Below are 25,370 nucleotides of genomic sequence, written 5' to 3'. Positions count from 1 at the left end.
GGAAATGGGAAAACAAATAGAGAAAAATAAAAACTACGTAAATTCGACCCATTATATCGTTTTGGTTTCCTTGTTTATTATATTTCCCGTTTCGAGCTGAAAGCAATGCAAAAAATGATTGAATGATCGGATGATACACGGACCTAGGCTAAATGTTACCGGCAATGTGTAAAACTTTGAATTTGTATAGGATTCCTATAGACCTTTTTTGATGAAAATTCTAGAATTTTTGTTTGTTACGTTTGGCCCTTGAAAGCTTCCGGTTTCAGACGTGTGAATGATTGTTTTGATGGAGTTTAGAAGCATAAGAAGTGAGAAAGTTACTGTGGTAATTATTATTATTTTTTTATTCCACAGGTACACTTGCACTTATAGCGGTTCATGTTGTTTAATTGTAACTTGTTTAACTACATGCTCTTATGGTTCTTCCCTTTGGCACTTACTTTGGTTGTTCACAATGTGTGCTTCATGTTTTGGCTACTCGCAATGTTTTTGTGGCTATCTTGTTGTTATGATCAGTGACCTATGCACTTTGTAAAGCTCTCTCTTGGAAGTCGCTTTGGATAAAAGCGTCTGCTAAATGAATAAATAATAAATGTAAAACAATGTCAATCCTGTTGGGTCCGTGTACCTTGTGGCCATTGGTTTTTCTATTTTGCAACCCGTGTTGACAAACGCAAAATATCGCCGTAATATCGTTTTGTCACTTTAGTAAGTCGAACACACATTTAAGTATAACGGCTTGTTTTTGGTTGTTTCGGGGTTTAAAAAAAAATGAAATAACCATATAACACAAATGGTATAACGAGCCATTAATCTATGTTTTTATTATTCCATATCCTTTATGCTGATATATGCAAAATATGCAAAATAGGCTCGTAATATCGATTTGTCCATTTCGGATGTCAGAACCCAAGCCCCCACCCCTCGCCCCTCGGCTTGAAGCAACGGCCCCGGTGGATGTAGGTGGTATTGCATTTCTTGTTAGACTTCCGGCTCTTCCGGTAGTTTTTATTCTATTAACTCCAGTCAACATTTACAAAACTATCTCCCCCAATAATTTTTGTTCGATTCTCGAACCTGGCTCATACTACTAGCTTTTTCCTAAAATAATTTTTCCTGATTTTTGCTAAATTTGAAACCAATCCGAAATGGGTAAACTAGCACCCCATTTATTTGCTTACGTCAATAAAAGTTGCCTGCAAATGTGCTCGCGGATACTAACAGGGCACAAGCACAAAAGTTCACATTGGCCGATAGCCAATTTACCTGGAGCTGAATGAACCATATTGAATGAGCACAGGGAGAAATGGCTTGAGTTGCCTGCCCTGTTGTAGCAAGTTTAGCAAATGGTTGTCGCACATACATGAAATGTTGTTAATATAGTTTATTCCCGTTATTTTAAAACAGATTTGATTTTTCTGTCAAGAACGTTTTTACGTTCATGACATGATGGCAAATATTACATTATGTTAAGCTTGAGCATAGATTGTTGACATGTCTATCTGGAGCAAAAACGAAGATTAATACTTTAACTGATAACCACAATAAGAAATTATATAAATATGATTAGTCTTGCCTTCAGAAGCTTTTGTTAAACACACCCATTATTTTATTTTTTTATCGTGTCATCAAGCCAGACTGCTTTTGTGGGACAATGAAGGTCCTCAGTGACTGTTTCACCCCCACAAGAAAAATAAAAACAACGTAAATTCGACCCATTATATCGTTTTGGTTTCCTTGTTTATTATATTTCCCGTTTCGAGCTGAAAGCAATGCAAAAAATAATTGAATGATCGGATGATACACGGACCTAGGCTAAATGTTACCAGCAATGTGTAAAACTGTGAAATTGTATAGGATTCCTATAGACCTTTTTTGATGAAAATTCTAGAATTTTTGTTTGTTACGTTTGGCCCTTGAAAGCTTCCGGTTTCAGACGTGTGAATGATTGTTTTGATGGAGTTTAGAAGCATAAGAAGTGAGAAAGTTACTGTGGTAATTAATTTTTTTATTTTTTTTATTCCACAGGTACACTTGCACTTATAGCGGTTCATGTTGTTTAATTGTAACTTGTTTAACTACATGCTCTTATGATTCTTCCCTTTGGCACTTACTTTGGTTGTTCACAATGTGTGCTTCATGTTTTGGCTACTCGCAATGTTTTTGTGGCTATCTTGTTGTTATGATCAGTGACCTATGCACTTTGTAAAGCTCTCTCTTGGAAGTCGCTTTATATTAACAGATAAATAAGACATGTATAGCAAGTTTTAGACATTTTAGACGGATGGGGTGAAAATGCCATCACTTTGAAAATTGACAATTGGGGCGTGGCCTGTAGCGCCACCTATGGGCAATGGTGGGCCATTTGTGGTGTGGTAGTTACTCATGGCCTATATTTTCCATGTTTCAGAACTTGAACAACTTTTTACCATTGCATACAAAATCGGAAATGCGATAACACCAAGATCCACAAGGGCCTCCTGTAAAAACCAAGGAGTGAGGGTGGGGGCATGCTCAGCCCACCCAAAAAACCTTGGATGTGTCTGCGTCTCACCAAGCTCGCGCGGGAGGAGCCAGGGAGACATTTCATTGGAAAAAAAAACGAGCAATTAGCCAAGCATGCATATTTCAAATATTCACAATAAATTTAATTTTCATCTTACATTCCACCTTTCTCAGTTTTGTGTACTTAACATTGTCAAGAGTCTTCATATGAACTTGTGATTGAATCAGAGTTTCAGTTTTTGACCGGCGGATGTGTAAAACATTATTTTAGCGTTAGCGATAAATTAGATTTCCTTTAATTTAATCATTTTTGGAGATATTAAGTTGCCTTTGCACATGGTAACATGTTGTAGTGTCTTCCTTGTGTGTGGAACAGATCAAGTCCCTATGGCAATGTGGCACTTATTTATGGACACATGAAATATGTGCCACAGGTGCAAATCATCATGTTAATAATTACATTTTGTAATATATTACTCATTGCTTATCACCCTATGCAAAGACGTATGTCTTACAAATCATTTTCGTATTTAAAGTCAATCGGAGCTACAGTTCATGAGAATAATTTGTCGTTTTGGACAAATCTTTATTGTACAGAAAAATACAATATGGCGGCCGTCATAGGTTCTTGAGGCTTTTTTGTTCCTCATGAGAAATAAGGCATATACGCTAAATATCAGAATTTGGGAACCTTCGGGCTGCCAATGGCATCACTTTGAAAATTGGCAAATTGGGGCATGGCCTGTAGCACCACCTATTTTCTCATGTGGCCCATGTTTGGTATGGAAGTTACTAATGCCCTGCAGTTTCAACCAACCAAATTTCACAACTTTTTACGCTACTGGTCTAGGGGCTGCCATTGACTCCCAGAGGAAAAACATAATAATGAAAAAAGCCAACAATAACAATAGGGTCATCCTACCGGAGGAACCCTAATAACAATAGGTTTCCTCCTGACGGAGGAATCCTAATAATACCAACAATTACTATAGGTTTCCTTCTGACGGAGGAATCCTACAAATCTGGCCCATTGCCAGTTTTCTTTCTTCATTTTTTGGACTTAAGTATTAAAATCAAAAGTACGAAAAACAAACTGTTATTAGCTTTTGGTAATTAGTAACCTCATCTTTTTTTCATTTTCAGATTTTGGTTTCTTAACTGAATAATGAAAGAACGAATAATACATGGATTCTCGTGTGTTTTCTGTAGTCTATATCATGGTATATTGTGTTTGGTTGCAAGGAGTTTCAATGCATTGTTTCTTGTCTTGCAGTCAACGTGGTTGACAACATGGTTGTGTCTTGGTCGCATAATAGTCTGACTGGTGTTGCAGCGCTAATTCGGCTTGTTGGTGTGTTTTTATTGTTCTTTATTTATCTATTGTTCTTTATTCATGCCGTGTCAAGGTCACTGTATGGCTACGTCATCATCAGTCACTTGGTCTTGGTCATGGGTATGTCCATCTCATAAATCTTTTTTTGTGTGTTGTTGTGCGGTCTCACACAGGGGCGATGTTAGACATAAAGCCCCTGTGTGCCTAGGGCACAGGCCCCTATTTATATCAATTTTTTTTCTTCCAAGCTTGCTGCACACAATGCACTACTAGCTATATAAACTTGCCTTGCTTAACCCTCTATACAACAGTTCAAGGACGCAATTTTGATATCAGCTATGGCAGGGACATCAATAGTTAATGCGAGCGCGCATTTACTTCGCATTCATTTGAGCGCAAATACAGTTTTTTGAGCTTCATGTTATATGGATTATATGTTGTAGTCAAAATAAGATGATCGGTAGGCCTATATTGTAGAAACTTTCTTTCGTTTTGTAATGTTTTCTTAGCCTACCTCAATTCTGACTTGTTTGCCGAGTCCGACACCTGGACTTCTGTGTGCATGCTGTGTGTCAGCACGCTGACATGGAATTCTGCGGGCATCGGTTTGTTTGATTTCACAAGCGTTGATTGGGATACTGCGTTCAAATTTTTCTTAAAAAGTAAATTGTTAAAACTAAAACTTGTGATTTTACTTGGGCAAAGCAGATTTATACTGGGGCACGTGCCCCAGTAAAAAGGGTCTAACGACGCCCCTGTTCCCACAGTTGTCACAGTCGTATTTCACTTTCTACATGACCACTCACCAGACGACTTCACCCACGTTGGAGGAGATGAGGTAGCGGATAAACTGCTTCATGTTGTTGTAGATGGCCCTGCCCTCCTCAACAGCAGCTACGATGGAGGAGAAGTTGTCGTCAGCCAGGACCATCTCAGAGGCTGACTTGGCAACGGCAGTGCCAGAGCCCATGGCGATGCCAATCTCAGCCTTCTTCAGAGCAGGGGCATCGTTCACACCATCACCCGTCTGGAGGGGGAAGAATGGTGAGTTTAGGTGAAAACTCTGGGCACAGTCTTAAAGTCACTGAAACTTAAAAAACTCACATTGCCACATTGTTCTAAACAAATGTATAAATAAATACAAAAATATTTAAATTACTTTTAAATATTGCCCTTTGTTTATCTTGTTCATATGTAACTGTGCATCTAACCCTAACCCTTGTCTCACCATGGCAGTAATCTCGTCAAAGCCTTGGAGGAACTCTACAATCTTAGACTTGTGGGATGGCTCCACACGGGCATAACAGCAGGCTCTGCGGACGGCGTTCTTCTGTTCATATGGGGACAGGTCATCAAACTCGCGTCCGGTGAAGGCACGGCCAGTCACATCTTCCTCCTCTGTGAAGATGCCAATACGACGACAGATGGCCACAGCTGTGCCCTTGTTGTCACCTGGGAAGTGAGGGAGACCGGATCTTATCACACTATTGCATCAACTGTCCAGTCTCATTAGTGGAACATGAATGGATTGAACCTAAACCATTAAATAATAACAAAATACAGTTAGGTCCATAAATATTTGAACACTGGCACACATTTTGTTATTTTGGCTGTCTGGTAAATGACAAAACAAAATATATTCAAGTTACAGTTAAATAATGAATATGGGCTTAAAGTGCAGTATCTATGCTACAATTTGAGGGTATTCACATCCAAAAGTAATTAGACAATTGACTCAAAAGCTGTTTCTTGACCAGTTGATTGATTACAGATGTGTGGTATTTGAATTTATAAGCAATGTATAAGTCGAAAGAGCTCTAAATGCAAGTGAAACAGGTCATCATTAGGCTGAAAATAAAAGAAAATCCATCAGAGCGATAGCAGGAACATTACGAGTGGCCAAGCAACAGTTTGGTACATTCTGTGAAAAATGATTGCACTGGTGAGTTTGGCATAAAAAAAGGGCCTGGATGTCCAAGAAGACAACAGTGGTGGATGATCACAGGAAACCTTTTCATTGTGAAGAAAAACCCCTTCTCAACATCCAACCAAGTGAATATCACTCTCCAGGAGGTAGGCATATCATTACCACAAAGAGAAAACTTCACAAGGTGCAAACTATTCATCAGTGGGATCAGATGGCTGAGTGGTTAGGGAATCAGGCTATTAATCTGAAGGTTGCCAGTTTGATTCCTGGCTGTGTCGAATGACGTTGTGTCCTTGGGCAAGGCCCCACACCCTACTTGCCTCAGGAGGAATGTCCCCGTTTTTACTGTAAGTCGCTCTGGATAAGAGCGACTGCTAAAAGAATAAATGTAAATAAGTCTCAAGAATAGAAAGGCCAGATAAGACTAAAACATCTAAAAATGCCAAACCAGTTCTGGAACAGCATTCTTTGGACAGATGAAACTAAGATATCCCTGTACCAGAATGATGGGAAGAAAAAAGTATGGAGAAGGCTTGAAACGGCTCCAAAGCATACCACATCATCTGTAAAACATGGTGGAGGCAGTGTCATGGTTTCCATTTGCAGTGGGACACTAGTGTTTATTGATGATGTGACAGAAGACAAGCATTCAGTGTTTTTTTAAGTTTATAGGGATATATTGTCTGCACAGATTCAGCCAACATCAGCAAAGTTGATTGGATGGTGCTTCCCTTTACAGCAGGGGTGGGGAACCTTTTTTCTGCCAAGGGCCATTTGGATATTTATAAAATCATTCGGGGGCCGTACAGAATTATCAACTTAAAAATGTGCCTGCTATATTTGGTCAAACATTTAATGAACTCACCCCTAATGTGATGGCTGGAACTGCTTCTCTTTTGTTGTTGTTGTGGTGCTTCTCTTTGGTGAGGTTTGTGATGTTAGCTGGCACGGATGCAGCCTTCTTTGACTAGGGGTGCATCGAACATTTCTTGGGGGGTATCATGATTACGGAAAGGGCCAGATAAAGAGTGCTTTATCTGATTCCCAGGATTGGCGCACAAAGAACACTGATTCTGTCAACCATATTGCGCAATCGACTTTTATTTTGAAGGCTCCACAGAGACATACAAATGAGGTATTAGCATTTTCAGCTAGCTCTCAGCTACAAGGCTAGCGAGCTAATTTCAGAGCCCGTCAAGGACAGTTCGAGAAATTTGTTTAGAACAAGTGTGTGTGTGTGTGGGGGGGGGGGGCAGGACGCACAGACCTAGTTGGCTTTAGAGGGCTGTCAACGGGGCATGGAAGCTCCTATTGGGTCAAACAATGTTTCAGTCGAAAGGGGAGGGTTCAACGGACATTTTGATGCCTTCATATCGTAAATACTCCGTTGCTAACCGGAGAAAAGAACACTTTTATGTGAACAAGTTGTTTCTTCTGTCGGCTAACTTGCATAATGAAACAAAGGATAATGGCTATTCATGAATGTAAAACATTGTATTACCTTACATGGTTAGGTACTTTGAACCCTTGGGAATGTACGCATATCAAGTTGTGATGTGTTGTTTGCATACCTGGGGCCTGTACTACGAATCAAGATCAACATGCTCTGGATAACTTTCAGTTACCCGGCTACGCGAAGCGTAACAATCGCAATCACGATAAGTGGTATCACGACGGCGGTTATCAACTCTCTAACTCAACCCAGATCTTTCCAATCTAGAGACGTGCGCGTTCACATAAAAGGGCGGTGTTTGCACCGTATGTCCAATCGCAAACATGGACAAAACAAGAGCCGCATATTTCACGCAGGAGTAGCCGACAATAATCTTCCAAACTTTGTCTACTCCTCCTGCGTGAAATATTGTAATACAAACATATCAGGAATACAGACATATAATACAGACAAAAATCAACAAAGTCGCTGCTGCCAAGCTGGCAGAAAATAGCAGACGCTGTAAATGCGTAAGCTACATGACTTATTGATATCTTGTGCCCCAGGCACAAGATGTGACCATAATTACACGTGTGCATTCCATAACGTTAAACTTTTGTTGCTGTATTATTTTAGTTGCAACCCTGGCAGTGGCAAACGATCGTGGGAGCAAATAAAAAATAAATAGAAAATCATAATTCAAAACGGTAAGTAGCAGTATGCAATACTTGCACATATTTTAAGGCCAACAAGTACAAGGCTGAATTGCCTGAGTCAGTCTCTTTTGTAGGATATTGGTATAGCTACAAAGGGCCTATAGAACAATGAAATTGCTTGCAGCCAACAGGAAGAAAAATAAGGCAAAGAAAACTGGGGGGGCCCTCCTCCACAGGACTTCACTCCTGCTGAGGAGCTGGCCCTCTCCAGCTATCAGGGTCGCCCCATGATGGAAGCAGTGGAAGGGGGCATTTCTTCAGACCCTGGTGGCAGCAGCTCGGAAACCCAAGCATATGTATGTTTCAAGTATCTATGTGAAAATCTAGAATCCAAAATCTATGTGACCATGTTCATTCAACAATTATTTATGATATTGTAGGAGTGAAATGTATTACTGTTCTCTGCAGTGACAGGAAATACAGTGGTGTTGCTGCCACCACCCACTGTTGTCCCACTGTGCCATACAGAGGTAACAGTGAAACTAATAGTCATACGCCAGTATGTATGCCATATGTGGTTGCTGAATATTGATCAAATATGCCATTTACTTTCTCAAGTGGAGGTACAGATGATCAGGAAACTGTGTCTGCCAGCTCAGAGAGCATTTTGGGGGTAGACTTTTGAGTTTAATTTACCACTTGCAACACAGATGGTGTGAGTGTGTGAACGTGTGGCTGTGATTGAAGTGTCTGTAATGACTTGCTAATGGTGGTGGTCTGAACATGAGACACAAGTCCTTACAGTGCTCATTTAAAATATGACTCAATTGATTAAATTGCTATGGTGTTAAACTCAGCAGGAAGAGGAAAGTCTTCCTCCCCCTGAGCCTAGGGCCTCTACTTCAAGGCCAAGACAAAGACACAAATTATAAGCAATGAACCTTGAAACACTGTAGTCAAATGGACACCTTCAACTTTCTCCAAGTGTGCCTTGCAAAGGGACAGTGTTCTTTATTTGTTTCAGGTTGGAGCAGACAATGTGAGGGCCCTGTATAAAAGAACCCTGGAGCTCGACAGAGTATAAGAGGCTCGATATAGAGTATAAGAGGCTTTTAATTAAAAAAACAAGGCTGGCTTTTCTGTGTTCCTAGGGAAGGGAGAACACATAAGGATGTATTTGTTAAACTTTTTTCGACGTTTTGGTCTTTTTATACCTTTTTGTGGCTTTTTTGTTGTGCATTTTGATTCTTTTGTGGCGGTTTTCACCATTTCTTTCTTTCAATGTCCTATTTATTCTTTTTGAAAAATGCTATAAAAGTGAATGAAACATCCAAATTCAATGAAAGTAGTGAAATGATCATTTATTTAACTTGGGAAGAGCATTGTATGGTACCATACACATTGTTCTTTTTGGTTTTAAATGTTTTGGTTGAAAGAAACACACATTTCTGATATGGAAATGATTAGAAAAAGGCTCAAAGCAACCCAAGGACAACAGAATGGGTTAAGGGGAGACACCCCAGTGAATAGGGATAACATATCAACATGAAACCTCCCCAGTTGCTAACTAATATTAGGTCAAATATTGTTTTCATTACTAGTTTCCTGTAAATGTATGTTTAAATGGGCAAATGATGAAATGAAAATCCTTGTTTCATTTTGTCAACATATTAGAGTCCAAAGTTTTTACAAAGGGCACTTTGGATATCTCGTTTTCATCACTCCACTAATCAGAATATGGTGGCAACAGCCATTGAAGAAAATCATTAGCAAATTGTGCGGCAGACTGTGTTCTTGCTCAGGTTCTCCGCATCACCCACACTATAAAAGTAGGTAGCGAAATAACGAAACGGTATATATAGTCTGTGGGACTGTGAGCGCACGGCTTCGATGTGTCGCATTGGCAACATACGGCTCAAGAAGCTGGCAAAGATACGTAATTCCCTCTGCTGAGAATCTATATCTTTCATAAAGATACTCATGAGGGAATGCAAAAGGGTTTTGTCGGTCTCTAAATGTTCTGGCTCTTCTGAGCGCACCTGTCACTATCCGCGCACCAAGCTCCACAGGGTCTTCTATGAACGGTGACGGCATTATCCTCAAGAATGAGTTAGTGGGCGGGGCTTTTATACCGGTTGATCTCTGATCTCCAACTTAACCTGCTCCCGACCAGGTTAGCCGTTCAGCATGTGTTACCATGGCGATCTACCCCGGTAACAAGTGATCCTCCGTCGTAGTACAGAAAACCCTGGGTTGAACCTGAAGTTACCTCGCTAACGCCAAATCTTGATTCGTAGTACAGGCCCCTGGACGACACTGAACCTTTGAGGGTAAGTAGAGACGTTTGGCTTTGGTGTTGTTTACAAAGTGGTGACTGGACAAAGACGTTGACTAAACTTGTTGTTGTGACTCAATGGTTTACATATCTAAACAGAATCAAGAATCGTAGCTTTCCAATGATGTATAACATGTGTAGTAGTCTAAAATATATATTTATTAACATTTAGTGCGTAGTAACTGGGGGAGGAGGGGGCAATGACTGCAAAAAACAGCAGTCATTGCCTCCAAAGGATTCTCGACAAAGTTTTAAAAACTAGAGAGGGTACAATTTCTGGAGAAATTGTGAGGTGTTCTTGCGGCCGCTGCAGCTGGGGAATTTTACCATATCACCTCCAAAACTATTAATGGTAGGTTTTGTTTTCGCATACTTACTATCGAATATTGCATACAACATACATTTGTTACTGCTTATTTACTCTTCAAAATACAAAGGGTGAAAGTGTAGAATGAAACAGGTTTCTCTTATTTTACTTAGTGTACGAAGTAGGCTAATGGTGCTGTGGGAGCCTTACAAAGCCTAGTTGAAACAGTTGCATCAGAACTAAGAAAAATGGGGCAATCCTGTGTAAAATGGTCCTAAACTATATTATGACTTAATATTCCCTTTCTACTGTTATTTTTAAACATTTACTCATATTGCATTTCATTAATAATTAGACCCCTTTGAAACAAGCTCATTCAAACAACGTTGTCACTCTGGCAGTATATTAGCTGACATTGTGATCAGGGGCGGATCTAGAAACATATTCATGGGGTGGCAAGAGGGTGGCAGGAGATTTTGAGGGGTGGTACCCTGTGGCAAAAGGCTGTGCAGCATGAATGCATACATCTTCAACAGTTTAACATTATTTTGACGCTCCTAGTTCATGTTGTTGAAAAGCTATTGACTTTTGAAATTTGTAATTTGTTGATGGTCCCTAAACATACGCTTTAGGCAGCCAAAAGCATTGCTTAAGCGGCCGGTCGTAGCGGTGCTAAACACCAGTTAAAATAACACAATAGCCTACTGGCCGTCATGTTGAATATCGAACTTCAAACTAACTTTACCACGGTCATCTTTGTTGTTGCTTTCCCAAAGCATTCACGAGTTAACGTTATTAACATTCAACAGGAAAAGTAACGTACTATACACATACTATATGCATAGCGTTTCGTTATTTCGCTACGGGTACTTTGTGGGTGATGCGGAGAACCTGAGCAAGAACACGGTCTCCCGCGCAATTTGCAAAGGATTTTCTTCAATGGCTGTTGCCACCATATTCTGATCAATGGAGTGATGAAAAAGAGATATCCAAAGTGTCCTTTGTAAAAACTTTGGACTCTAATATGTTGACAAAATGAAACAAGGATTTTCATTCTGTCTTCATACAATGTTCTGATTTCCGTTCTGGAAATGTATGCAAATTATATCATATTTTACAACTTAATGCATAATTTGCTCATTTAAACATTACATTTACAGGAAACTAGTAATGAAAACAATATTTGACCTAATATTAGTTATCAACTGGGGAGGTTTCATGTTGATATGTTATCCCTATTCACTGGCGTGTCTCCCCTTAACCCATTCTGTTGTCCTTGGGTTGCTTTGAGCCATTTTCTAATCATTTCCATATAATAAATGTGTGTTTCTTTCAACCAAAACATTTCAAACCAAAAAGAACAATGTGTATGGTACCATACAATGCTCTCCACAAGTTAAATAAATGATAACTAGAGAGGGTACAATTTCTGGGGAAATTGTAGGGTGTGCTTGCTTGCGTCGGTTGCACAGGGGTCCGTTTTTTAATGAAATTTTTACAACTGATATTTCTGTATTTTATATAAAAATGCATACTTATTATTTATAAAGATGACATAGATTTAAAAGCATTTTTTTTTTGCTGCTCATTTACAACAGAAAATACGAGTGAAGTGTAGAATGAAATGGATGTCTTCTCATTTCCCCTGCAAGAGGCAGCCTCATCATTGAATCAAAACGAATAAATTTGGCAGACCGGTGTACAAATTGACCTAATCTCTATGACTTAAACGTCCTTTTAAGTTTTTCCCTTCTCGTGATATTTTCATGCATTTAGCCTACTCATTGCATTCATTCATTAATAAAGAACCCCCTTTGAAGATTATTCTACGACGTTACCGGCAGTAGAAGATGGAATCGCGATTCAAACAGTACCATCTGCTAACTGAAAATATGCCCCCCAAAACGTAAATAAGCTTGACATTTATTTAGTGGAAAATCGCTCATTCATAAAAAGCTCACTGGTAGCGATCATTGTCAGTAACAACGCAAAATGCGATATAGCCCTGTGTGGAGAAGCTGCCCCGGTAAATTGTACTACTACGGTACAGTACTAGACTACTGCTGTGTTCGTCTTGGTAGCGATTGCGTTGGTTGAATTGGATTTAACGTTCCGTTGTACGGTGTAAGGTGAAATTAATTATTTTCATGAACAGATTGACGTTTAGGCTGTGGCAATGAAGTTCAGGTTAGTAGTTAGATAGACTTTTGATTTAAGTAAGGGGAGTGCCGAACATGTTCTGTCGCCGTTTGACTTCCTAAACAGCTGTGTAGTGTAGATGTTTTTGTAGTGTGTCTCGCGTAAGCAACAGCGTTGCAGTGAGCTACACTGGTTTGAAACCACAGGTAATGGTAATTTCACCAACAAATCGTTTACTAATGTCAGAATAAATCCTACAACGAAAATGTATATGTGAGGAATGTTTATTTTAACGATTGAAAACAGATAACGCTACATCATAGACCACTGTAGTATGTGTTTCCCGGGCAACACAGGCTAATGTCATGATGCTAATACTTCAGTGAAATAGTAGACTACTGTTTCCGAAAGTAGATGTACTTCCTTAATAAAATCAGCTTATACTGTACATTACACATCACAATTGTGTGTCATATCACAAAGTAAAATGAGTAAATAGTTATCACCCTGGCCTCTTTGCTTGTGGCGTTTCTGCAGCTGCCTTGCAGTAAAGCTATAGTTAGCCTAGCTATCCCCCAAGTTAACAGATGCGAAACGAATGTTCTGCCAAAGGTAGTCACGCGTGTTTTCGTGACATTAGTGACGTAGTGACGTTAGTAACGTCAGTGACTGTGGCTAGCAAATTAGCCACCGTTAGCTTCACTTTTCGCCACAAAAACTTAACTTGAGCCTAAACCATGCAACGGAACGTAAATTCCAATAAAAGCAACTCAATCGCTACCAAGACGAAACTTTTGACACCTACGTTGTCTATGTAGGCCAAATATTGACTGAGTTTTAGGGGGGCAAAATAATAATAATAATAATAATAATATATATGTGAGAGAACAAAGGTTGTGCCCTTGCCAAAGGCAAAGCACACCCAATTTCACTTTCATTGAATTTGGATGTTTCATTCACTTTTATAGCATTTTTCAAAAAGAATAAATAGGACATTGAAAGAAATGGTGAAAACCCCCACAAAAGACTCAAAATGCACAACAAAAAGGTATAAAAAGACCAAAACGTAGAAAAAAGTTTAACAAATACATCCTCATGTGTTCTCCCTTCCCTAGGAACACAGAAAATCCAGCCTTGTTTTTTTAATTAACCCTTGTGTTATCTTCGGGTCATTCTGACCCATCAGTCATTGTGACCCACCGTCGTATTGCGACAACTTTACCGCATACAAAATCAAAGTGAAGCATTTTCTTTTAACCGTCGGGCTGTCTCAGACCCCCCTCCCCACATTGTGAAGGTTAAAAGAAAATTATTTTTATTTGTTTTTGTATTGGGTAAAATTGGGTAAACACAACTGTGGTTCGTTATGAACCTTTGGGTCATGTGACCCGAAGGCAGCACAAGGGTTAAAAGCCTCTTATACTCTATATCGAGCCTCTTATACTCTATATCGAGCTCCAGGGTTCTTTTATACAGGGCCCTCACATTGTCTGCTCCAACCTGAAACAAATAAAGAACATTGTCCCTTTGCAAGGCACACTTGGAGAAAGTTGAAGGTGTCCATTTGACTACTGTGTTTCAAGGTTCATTGCTTGTGTCTTTGTCATAGCCTTGAAGTGGAGGCCCTAGGCTCAGGGGGAGGAAGAAGTTCCTCTTCCTGGTGAGTTTAACACCATAGCAATTTAATCAATTGAGTCATATTTGAAATGAGCACTTTAAGGACTTGTGTCTCATGTTCAGACCACCACCATTAGCAAGTCATTACAGACACTTCAATCACAGCCACACGTTCACACACTCTCATCATCTGTGTTGCAAGTGGTACATAAAACTCAAAAGTGTATCCCCAAAATGCTCTCTGAGCAGGCAAACACAGTTTCCTGATCATCTAGGACCTCCACTTGAGAAATTAAATGGCATATTTGATCAATATTCAGCAACCACATATGGCATACATACTGGCGTATGACTATTAGTTTCACTAGGTGCGTTTGACATGGACTGACTTCATGCAGAGCTGCAGCCGGCTGCAGGCGGCTGACTTGAAACAGTGAATTCTGGTTAGATTTTTTGTCCGACTTGAGACGGCGCCGAGGCTAGGTCACTGTGACGTAGCCATCAAAGTACCGTGAGATCGATTCGAGAACTGCCGGCTGTGTAGCCGAGCGCATTTTCTCAAGAGCAACTGCACGGGTTCTAATGACGACACAGCTATTTCATGATTGGCCAGACTCACACACGACAACTTTGACGCGTGTTTTGTAATTATTCTGACACCTTCACTATCGCCAACGCTCAAATCCGGACCAAACAGTTTAATTGAATTTAAAATTTGTTGAAGAAAGGGTTTTAGTCCGCCTCTTCACTAACGGAAAGACGAAGTGTAATTATAAATAAAGTAAAGTAAGCAAACAGCGCTTGATCGGCCATGACTGACGTCATCGCAGCACACCACAAGAAGATGGAATGTCCGACTTCACAGAGCTGTTTTCAACTCCTCCCCGACTGCAAGCGGCTACTCTCGCCGGTCGTTTCATGCAGCCGCAGTCCATGTCGAACGCACCTACTGTTACCTCTGTATGGCACAGTGGGACGACAGTGGGTGGTGGCAGCAACACCACCGTATTTCCTGTCACTGCAGAGAACAGTAATACATTTCACTCCTACAATATTCATAAATAATTGTTGAATGAACATGGTCATATAGATTACTTGAAACATACAAATGCCTGTGTTTCTGAGCTGCTGCCACCAGGGTCTGAAGAAATGCCCCCTTCCACTCCTTCCATCATGGGGCGACCCTGATAGCTGGAGAGGGCCAGCTCCTCAGTGAAGTCCTGTGGAGGAGGGCCTCCCCAGTTTTCTTTGCCTAATTTTTCTTCCTGATGGCTGCAAGCAATTTCATTGTTCTATAGGCCCTTTGTATACCAATATCCTACAAAAGGGAGTGACGCAGGCAATTCAGCCTTGTACTTGTTGGCCTTAAAATATGTGCAAGTATTGCCTACTGCTACTTTTTTGAATTATGTTTTTATATTTTAAATGTATTTGCTCCCACGATCGTTTTCCACTGCCAGGGTTGCAACTAAAACTAGAGAGGGTACAATTTCTAGGGAAATTGTAGGGTGTGCTTGCTTGCGTCGGTTGCACAGGGGTCCGTTTTTGAATGACATTTTTACAACTGATATTTCTGCATATTTTATATAAAAATGCATACTTATTATTTATAAAGATTACATAGATTTAAAAGATTTTTTTTTGCTGCTCATTTACAACTGAAAATACGAGTGAAGTGTAGAATGAAATAGATGTCTTCTCATTTCCCCTGCAAGAGGCAGCCTCATCGTTGAATCAAAACGAACTAGAGAGGGTACAATTTCTGGGGAAATTGTAGGGTGTGCTTGCTTGCGTCGGTTGGACAGGGGTCCGTTTTTTTATGACATTTTTACAACTGATATTTCTGTATTTTATATAAAAATGCATACTTATTATTTATACATTTTACATTTACATTTTAGTCATTTAGCAGACGCTCTGGACGTACAGGGACATTCCCCCTGAGGCATGTAGGGTGAAGTGCCTTGCCCAAGGACACAACGTCATTTGGCACGGCCGGGAATCGAACTGGCAACCTTCAGATTACTAGCCCGCTTCCCTCACCACTCAGCCACCTGACGATTTATAACGATTACATAGATTTAAAAGCATTTCTTTTTGCTGCTCATTTACAACTGAAAATACGAGTGAAGTGTAGAATGAAATGGATGTCTTCTCATTTCCCCTGCAAGAGGCAGCCTCATCGTTGAATCAAAACGAATAAATTTGGCAGACCGCTGTACAAATTGACCTAATCTCTATGACTTAAACGTCCTTTTAAGTTTTTCCCTTCTCGTGATATTTTCATGCATTTAGCCTACTCATTGCATTCATTCATTAATAAAGAACCCCCTTTGAAGATTATTCTACGACGTTACCCGGCAGTAGAAGATGGAATCGCGATTCAAACAGTACCATCTGCTAACTGAAAATATGCCCCCCAAAACGTAAATAAGCTTGACATTTATTTAGTGGAAAATCGCTCATTCATAAAAAGCTCACTGGTAGCGATCATTGTAAGGTAACAACGCAAAATGCGATATAGCCCTGTGTGGAGAAGCTGCCCCGGTAAATTCTACTGCTACGGTACAGTACTAGACTACTGCTGTGTTCGTCTCGGTAGCGATTACGTTGGTTGAATTCGATTAAACGTTCCGTTGTACGGTTTAGGCTGAAATTAATTATTTTCATGAACAGATTGACAACGTTTAGGCTGTGGCAATGAAGTTCAGGTTAGTAGTTAGATAGACTTTTGATTTAAGTAAGGGGAGTGCCGAACATGTTTTGTCGCCGTTTGACTTCCTAAACAGCTGTGTATGTTAGATGTTTTTGTCGTGTGTCTCGCGTAGGCTACAGCGTTGCAGTGATACACTGGATTGAAACCACAGGTAATGATAATTTCACCCACAAATCGTTTACTTGTAATCTAATGTCATAATAAATCCTACAACGAAAATGTATATGTGAGGAATGTTTATTTTAACGATTGAAAACAGATACATCATAGACCACTGTAGTATGTGTTGCCCGGGCAACAGAGGCTAATGTCATGATGCTAATATTTCAGTGAAATAGTAGACTACCGTTTCCGAAAGTAGATGTGGGCTTACTTCCTTAATAATATCAGCTAATATTGTACATTACACATCACAATTGTGTGTCATATCACAAAGTAAAATGAGTAAATAGTTATCACCCTGGCCTCTTTGCTTGTGGCGTTCCTGCAGCTGCCTTGCAGTAAAGCTATAGTTAGCCTAGCTATCCCCCAAGTTAACAGATGCGAAACGAATGTTCTGCTACAGGTAGTCACGCGTGTTTTCGGGACGTTAGTGACGTAGTGACGTTAGTAACGTCAGTGACTGTGGCTAGCAAATTAGCCACCGTTAGCTTCACTTTTCGCCACAAAAACTTAACTTAAGCCCAAACCATGCAACGGAACGTAAATTCCAATAGAAGCAACGCAATCGCTACCAAGACGAACCTTTTGACACCGCCGTTGTGTATGTAGGCCAAATATTGACTGAGTTTTAGGGGGGCAAAAAGAATAATAACTAGAAAAGGCTGTTCCTGCGAAACAGCAGTGAGAATGCTGAAAACCTGAATGGGGATAGCTGACCATGCTAAAAAATCTGAAATAGTGAAAATTTAGTAGAAAGTTATAAGCTGAAGCTTCAAAGCAACCGAAAGGTATTTTTGAAAGGGGCTGGAGCAGCATTCCAACAATGATTTGAAAGGATTTACCATTACTTTTAAAGGGAGAATAATTTGCACAAAAACCTTTATATTTTAAAAAGTATAAAACTGAGAAATGAGAAAATACCCGCAAGCTGAAATGAATTTCAAAAATGTGTGAGTGACACAAAAGAGGCAGTGTGGAAGCTGAACTGCATCATCTGCATCATCTTAACAAAGCTAAGAGCTAAAATAGCCTACAATGCGGGAGAAGCTGAAAGCTGAACTGTTAAACAGAAGAAGTAGGCTAGCTAGTCGGAACAAGAATATTATCGTTTTAACGGCTGAAATTATAGTTGGGATAGTAATAGCAGTAGCAGATGTAGCCTACCATTGAGTGCGTTTACTCGGCTTTCTTAGTAGGATTCAATGTGTTGATGGAATGAAACATACAGCAGTAGAGCCGATACAGGAAGACACGGCGACACTTTGTTGCAGAAGGATGATGGTGCAAGTTTTGTCCGTGGAGCATACAACGATTAATAAAAAAGAATCATGTAGACGCGTTTATTGAGTAATCGCATAACTAATTACACATGTAAACGGAGTAATCGTATTATTGGCATAAACCGACAATTGCTAGTAATCGTGTTTCTCATGGTCAAGTAAACGTACCAATCACCTGTGTGAGAGACTGAGTGGTGCGTGTCTGTCGTTACGGTGATGGTGCAGCTATGATTGCTAACGCGCTGAGGGAAGAGAATAAGAGAAATGTAGCTAGAATCCACACCTCAAACAAGATAACCTAGACGCAAAACTGTACGTCCAATCCAAAATATAAGGATATTTTCCGAGACCCAAGACTCTGCCGAAACCAGAGATATTCTTTATATGTCTGTGCAGTCAGAAATACGACTCTACCTGCAGTTTCAAAAACGTGTTCCTTTTGCTTTCCTGGTGCTTGTTTGTTTGGTTGCCACGGTGACGGCGCAGCTGTGATAGCTAACGAGCTAGGCAGAGAGAAAAACGAACATTTACCTAGCATCCACACCTCAAACAAGTTGACCTAGACGCAAAACTATACGTCCAATCCAAAATATAAGGATATTTTCCGAGACCCAAGACTCTGCCGAAACCAGAGATGTCCTTTATATGTCTGTGCGGTCAGAAATACGACTCTATCGGCAGTTTCAAAATCTTGTTCCTTCTTGCTTTCTCTGACTGATTTTACTCACCTCTCCATTGAAGTTAGTGAGAGAATTTGAAAGGCTGCTCTCGCTTCAAGGCTCATAGCTGAAAATCTGTAAATGTGAGCTCTTTAGTAGTTACATTGGCTGAAAGAGGACAATTTTTCCTACATTTTAAGGTATAACTTGTTTCTGTAAGTTAAACTATATGAACGTTAGAGGAATTTGTTTGACAAATTAGTTGAATATCAGAAAAAGAACAGCCAGCAGAGTTTGCTGCTCATTCATAAAAATCAAGAAGGAGCAAACATTTTAATGTATTTCAAACTGTCATAATTCAAAATTGGCTGAACATTTGAAAAAGCTGAATCATTTGGGAATAGTTGAATGTCTTGTGAACATTTTAAAGGTTGAATGGTGTCTCTAGCTGAAAGTAAGCTGAAGTAGTTACGTTTGAAAGAGGAGGAAGCTTTTTAATGATTTGAAAGGATTTACCATTACTTTTAATGGGAGAATAATTTGCACAAAAACCTTAATGTCTTAAAAAGTATAAAAGTGAGAAATACCAAAAGTCATAGCCATCATCTCCTGAAGGAGCTGAACGTTTTGATACAAACGTTGTAGGAATCGGTTAAAGTATGCAGAACGAGTTAAAGGCCAAAAAACGGCGGAAGAACTAAGAAGTTGATATAATAATAACTAGAAAAGGCTGTTCCTGCGAAACAGCAGTGAGAATGCTGAAAACCTGAATGGGGATAGCTGACCATGCTAAAAAATCTGAAATAGTGAAAATTTAGTAGAAAGTTATAAGCTGAAGCTTCAAAGCAACCGAAAGGTATTTTTGAAAGGGGCTGGAGCAGCATTCCAACAATGATTTGAAAGGATTTACCATTACTTTTAAAGGGAGAATAATTTGCACAAAAACCTTAATATTTTAAAAAGTATAAAAGTGAGAAATTAGAAAATACCCGCAAGCTTAATTGAATTTCAAAAATGTGTGAGTCACACAAAAGAGGCAGTGTGGAAGCTGAACTGCATCATCTTAACAAAGCTAAGAGCTAAAATAGCCTACAATGTGGGAGAAGCTGAAAGCTGAACTGTTAAACAGAAGAAGAAGTAGGCTAGCTAGTCGTAACAAGAATATTATCGTTTTAACAGATGAAATTATAGTTGGGATAGTAATAGCAGTAGCAGATGTAGCCTACCATTGAGTGTGTTTACTCGGCTTTCTTAGTAGGATTCAATGTGTTGATGGAATGGAACATACAGCAGTAGAGCCGATACAGGAAGACACGGCGACACTTTGTTGCAGAAGGATGATGGTGCAAGTTTTGTCCGTGGAGCATACAACGATTAATAAAAAACAAGACGCGTTTATTGAGTAATCGCATAACTAATTACACATGTAAACGGAGTAATCGTATTATTGGCATAAACCGACAATTGCTAGTAATCGTGTTTCTCATGGTCAAGTAAACGTACCAATCACCTGTGTGAGAGACTGAGTGGTGCGTGTCTGTCGTTATGGTGATGGAGCAGCTATGATTGCTAACGCGCTGAGGGCAGAGAATAAGAGAAATGTAGCTAGAATCCACACCTCAAACAAGATAACCTAGACGCAAAACTGTACGTCCAATCCAAAATATAAGGATATTTTCCGAGACCCAAGACTCTGCCGAAACCAGAGATATTCTTTATATGTCTGTGCAGTCAGAAATACGACTCTACCTGCAGTTTCAAAAACGTGTTCCTTTTGCTTTCCTGGTGCTTGTTTGTTTGGTTGCCACGGTGATGGCGCAGCTGTGATAGCTAACGAGCTAGGCAGAGAGAAAAACGAACATTTACCTAGCATCCACACCTCAAACAAGTTGACCTAGACGCAAAACTATACGTCCAATCCAAAATATAAGGATATTTTCCGAGACCCAAGACTCTGCCGAAACCAGAGATGTCCTTTATATGTCTGTGCGGTCAGAAATACGACTCTATCGGCAGTTTCAAAATCTTGTTCCTTCTTGCTTTCTCTGACTGATTTTACTCACCTCTCCATTGAAGTTAGTGAGAGAATTTGAAAGGCTGCTCTCGCTTCAAGGCTCATAGCTGAAAATCTGTAAATGTGAGCTCTTTAGTAGTTACATTGGCTGAAAGAGGACAATTTTTCCTACATTTTAAGGTATAACTTGTTTCTGTAAGTTAAACTATATGAACGTTAGAGGAATTTGTTTGACAAATTAGTTGAATATCAGAAAAAGAGCAGCAAGCAGAGTGTGCCACTCTGCTTGCTGCTCGTTCATAAAAATCAAGAAGGAGCAAACATTTTAATGTATTTCAAACTGTCATAATTCAAAATTGGCTGAACATTTGAAAAAGCTGAATCGTTTGGGAATAGCTGAATGTCTTGTGAACATTTTAAAGGTTGAATGGTGTCTCTAGCTGAAAGTAAGCTGAAGTAGTTACGTTTGAAAGAGGAGGAAGCTTTTTAATGATTTGAAAGGATTTACCATTACTTTTAATGGGAGAATAATTTGCACAAAAACCTTAATGTCTTAAAAAGTATAAAAGTGAGAAATACCAAAAGTCATAGCCATCATCTCCTGAAGGAGCTGAACGTTTTGATACAAAAGTTGTAGGAATCGGTTAAAGTATGCAGAACGAGTTAAAGGCCAAAAAACGGCGGAAGAACTGAGAAGTTGAAAAGCAATAGTGAGAATGCTTAACAGCATTCTCACAATAATAATAAAGAGAAACAGGAAAACAATAGTGAGAATGCTTAACAGCATTCTCACAATAAAGAGAAACAGGAAAACAATAGTGAGAATGCTTAACAGCATTCTCACAATAATAATAAAGAGAAACAGGAAAACAATAGTGAGAATGCTTAACAGCATTCTCACAATAATAATAATAATATATATGTGAGAGAACAAAGGTTGTGCTCTCGCCGAAGGCTTGAGCACACCCAATAAATTTGGCAGACCGGTGTAAAAATTGACCTAATCTCTATGACTTAAACGTCCTTTTAAGTTTTTCCCTTCTCGTGATATTTTAAGGCATTTAGCCTACTCATATTGCATTAATTCATGAATAAAGAACCCCCTTTGAAGATTATTCTACGACGTTACCGGCAGTAGAAGATGGAATCGCGATTCAAACAGTACCATCTGCTAACTGAAAATATGCCCCCAAAAATGTAAATAAGCTTGACATTTATTTAGTGGAAAATCGCTTTCATAAAAAGCTCACTGGTAGCGATCATTGTCAGTAACAACGCAAAGTGCGATATAGCCCTGTGTGGAGAAGCTGCCCCGGTAAATTGTACTACTACAGTACAGTAGACTACTGCTGTGTTCGTCTTGGTAGCGATTGCGTTGGTTGAATTGGATTTAACGTTCCGTTGTACGGTTTAGGCTGAAATTAATTATTTTCATGAACAGATTGACAAAGTTTAGGCTGTGGCAATGAAGTTAAGGTTAATCGTTAGATAGACTTTTGATTTAAGTAAGGGGAGTGCCGAACATGTTCTGTCGCCGTTTGACTTCCTAGTCCTACAGCTGTGTAGATGTTTTTGTAGTGTCTCGCGTGGGCTACAGCGTTGCAGTGAGCAACACTGGTTTGAAACCACAGGTAATGATCATTTCACCCACAAATCGTTTACTGGTAATGTAATGTCATAATAAATCCTACAACGAAAATGTATTTGTGAGGATGTTTATTTTAACGATTGAAAACATATGCATCATAGACCACTGTAGTATGTGTTGCCCGGGCAACAGAGGTTAATGTCATGATGCCAATGCTTCAGTGAAATAATAGACTACTGTTTCCGAAAGTAGATGTGGGCCTACTTCCTTAATAATATCAGCTAATATTGTACATTACATTTCACAATTGTGTTTCACATCACAAAGTAAAATGAGTAAATAGTTATCACCCTGGCCTCTTTGCTTGTGGCGTTTCTGCAGCTGCCTTGCAGTAAAGCTATAGTTAGCCTAGCTATCATAGAGTTAATATAACTAGAGGAAGCAACTTTTGTCTTCCAAGATGGTGTCATTTCTATGAAAAGTGCTCAGTGGCGCAGTGAGGCAAGCGAGAGCACGATACCGGACTGCGCCATCTTTCCACTTCCGACTCTTCGGGTCTAGCTTTAAACAATGGCTCTTTTTTCCCCTAGCTCCGAGACCTCGTGCACGCTTGCAACTAGCTGTACACGTCATACTTTGCGACAACCAGTCGCGAGCATAGATTTATATGGTTGCAAGCGTGTGAGCTAAGGCATTGCAGTGGCAGAATGGGGTACAAGTCCGATAAGAATCAGATGATGCAAACTTTACGGAAATGTATGTTGTCACTGTATAGTATTCCTTTCACTTGGTTTTTAGAAATAGGCTATAGGGCTAAATATAGCGCTATTCTAGATGGAACTCATCACATATGTTGCTTTTTTTCTTTGTGATATGAGTATGATTTCCAACGCATTGTATCGGATTAAATAAACTGTTAACATGAACACTTAGCTCCGTCATTGTTCTCGCCAGGCAAAAAAAGCTTAATAGTTATTTTTGTAACAGAAATTTTCCATAATGCAGACTTACCATAGCTTACTGTCAACTTTATATTCAAACGAAATGCCACGAAATTCACACTGCCTTCATTTTAACATCAGTGTAGAAATGTGGCCTGTGTTTTATATGTTCAACCTACAAAACCAAACCCCTATTAATGGATATAACGTGATCTAACAAGACTTGGTAATAATGTAATAAATTGAGAAGTGTGTCTAAAATATAGTCTACTCTATTGAACGTGCCTTTAAAAGGGGCATATTAACAGAACTATCTTTGTCTTTGCTCCAGATAGACATGTCAACAATCTATGCTCACGCTTAACATAATATAATATTTGCCATCATGTCATGAACGTTTTTACGAAAAATCAAATCTGTTTTAAAATAACAGGAATAAACTATATTAACAACAGTTCATGTATGTGTGACAACCATTTGCTAAACTTGCTACAACAGGGCAGGCAACTCAAGCCATTTCTTTCAGCTCCAGGTAAATCGGCTATCGGCCAATGTGAACTTTTGTGCTTGTGCCCTGTTAGTATCCGCGAGCACATTTGCAGGCAACTTTTATTGACGTAAGCAAATAAATGGGGTGCTAGTTTACCCATTTCGGATTGGTTTCAAACTTAGCAAAAATCAGGAAAAATTATTCTATGAAAAAGCTAGTACACAGCAAAATATCCAGTGTAGTTTAGAGTTGTTTTTATGGTGTTAATGTTTCAGAGTTAAAAAGTGTTGATTCTGGTGTTGATTTGAATGGCATCAACAATTGCAGAGTGAATCAGTGATCGGAGTCAGCGTAATTACAGCGAGTTGACATAATTGACACTAGTGATTAGTTGATCTGATTTCCGGTTCTTGCACATCATTTCCTTTTTGATTAATGGCAGACGCGACCACGAGGAGAGTTATTTGATAACCACTTAAGTTTTTACCAATTTTCATGTTTCATTTACATTTCTCACAATTCAGAATAATATTAGTAGTACGTTTCTCAACATTGTCCGAGTGCTAACTTTATTTCCTTTCATGTACGACAGACCATCGATAGGATCTCAAGGCCGTTTCGCATTTACCTTTAGCAGACACTAATACAACAAGGGATTCATCACAAGTCGGCAGTAACATGAGAGGTGCTAATCATTCAAATATTGTCTTAAATAGTCCAGGATACAATTAAGTGCTCACTTATGAGTTTTTAGCAGTTTATTAAATATTGTCACAGATTTGTTTGGGTTAATATATAAAACGGGGAACTTGAGTTTGAGATCCAGTGATGAAAAAGTGGACAAAAGGATCTGGTATCACTGCAGCTAGATATAGCAGAATGAGAACTTACAAGGGTGTATCTTTATCTTTGCAATTTTTATTTTTAAAGGTTAGTTCACCCAAAAATGAAAATGTCATTAATTCCTCAACCTCATGTTGTTCCAAACCCGTAAGACCTTCGTTCATCTTCAGAACACAAATGAAGAGATTTTTGATGAAATCCGAGATCATGTGCAGCAACGTAATTACCACTTTCAAGGCACAGAAAGGTAGTAAAGACATTAAAATAGTCCGTGTGACTCCAGTGGTTCAACTTTAATGTTATGAAGTGACTAGAATACTTTCACTGGGCAAAAATAACTACTTTAATCAACAATATCTCTCCCATGGTTTTCCATTACACCATCTAATTAGTAAAGGGCAGCACGCACTGGGCCTTGAAAGT

The 25,370-nt window shown here is 39.4% G+C and overlaps 1 protein-coding gene across 1 annotated transcript in view; it reads right to left on the bottom strand.

Annotated features, from left to right (window-relative positions):
* Positions 1–25,370, bottom strand: part of atp2a1 (ATPase sarcoplasmic/endoplasmic reticulum Ca2+ transporting 1) — an 82,105-nt gene that overhangs the window by 16,250 nt on the left and 40,485 nt on the right. Inside the window, exons 18-19 of the mRNA XM_062453990.1 lie at positions 5,070–5,293; positions 4,648–4,868 (exon numbers count right to left, since the gene is read on the bottom strand). Of these exons, the coding sequence (XP_062309974.1) occupies positions 4,648–4,868; positions 5,070–5,293 (445 nt within the window). The remainder of the gene's footprint in view (positions 1–4,647; positions 4,869–5,069; positions 5,294–25,370) is intronic.

This window comes from Osmerus eperlanus, chromosome 2, assembly GCF_963692335.1.
Source record: "Osmerus eperlanus chromosome 2, fOsmEpe2.1, whole genome shotgun sequence".
Taxonomy (NCBI): domain Eukaryota; kingdom Metazoa; phylum Chordata; class Actinopteri; order Osmeriformes; family Osmeridae; genus Osmerus; species Osmerus eperlanus.
The sequence above is the reverse complement of the archived record's forward strand: the minus strand, read 5'-3'. Positions and strand labels throughout refer to the sequence as shown.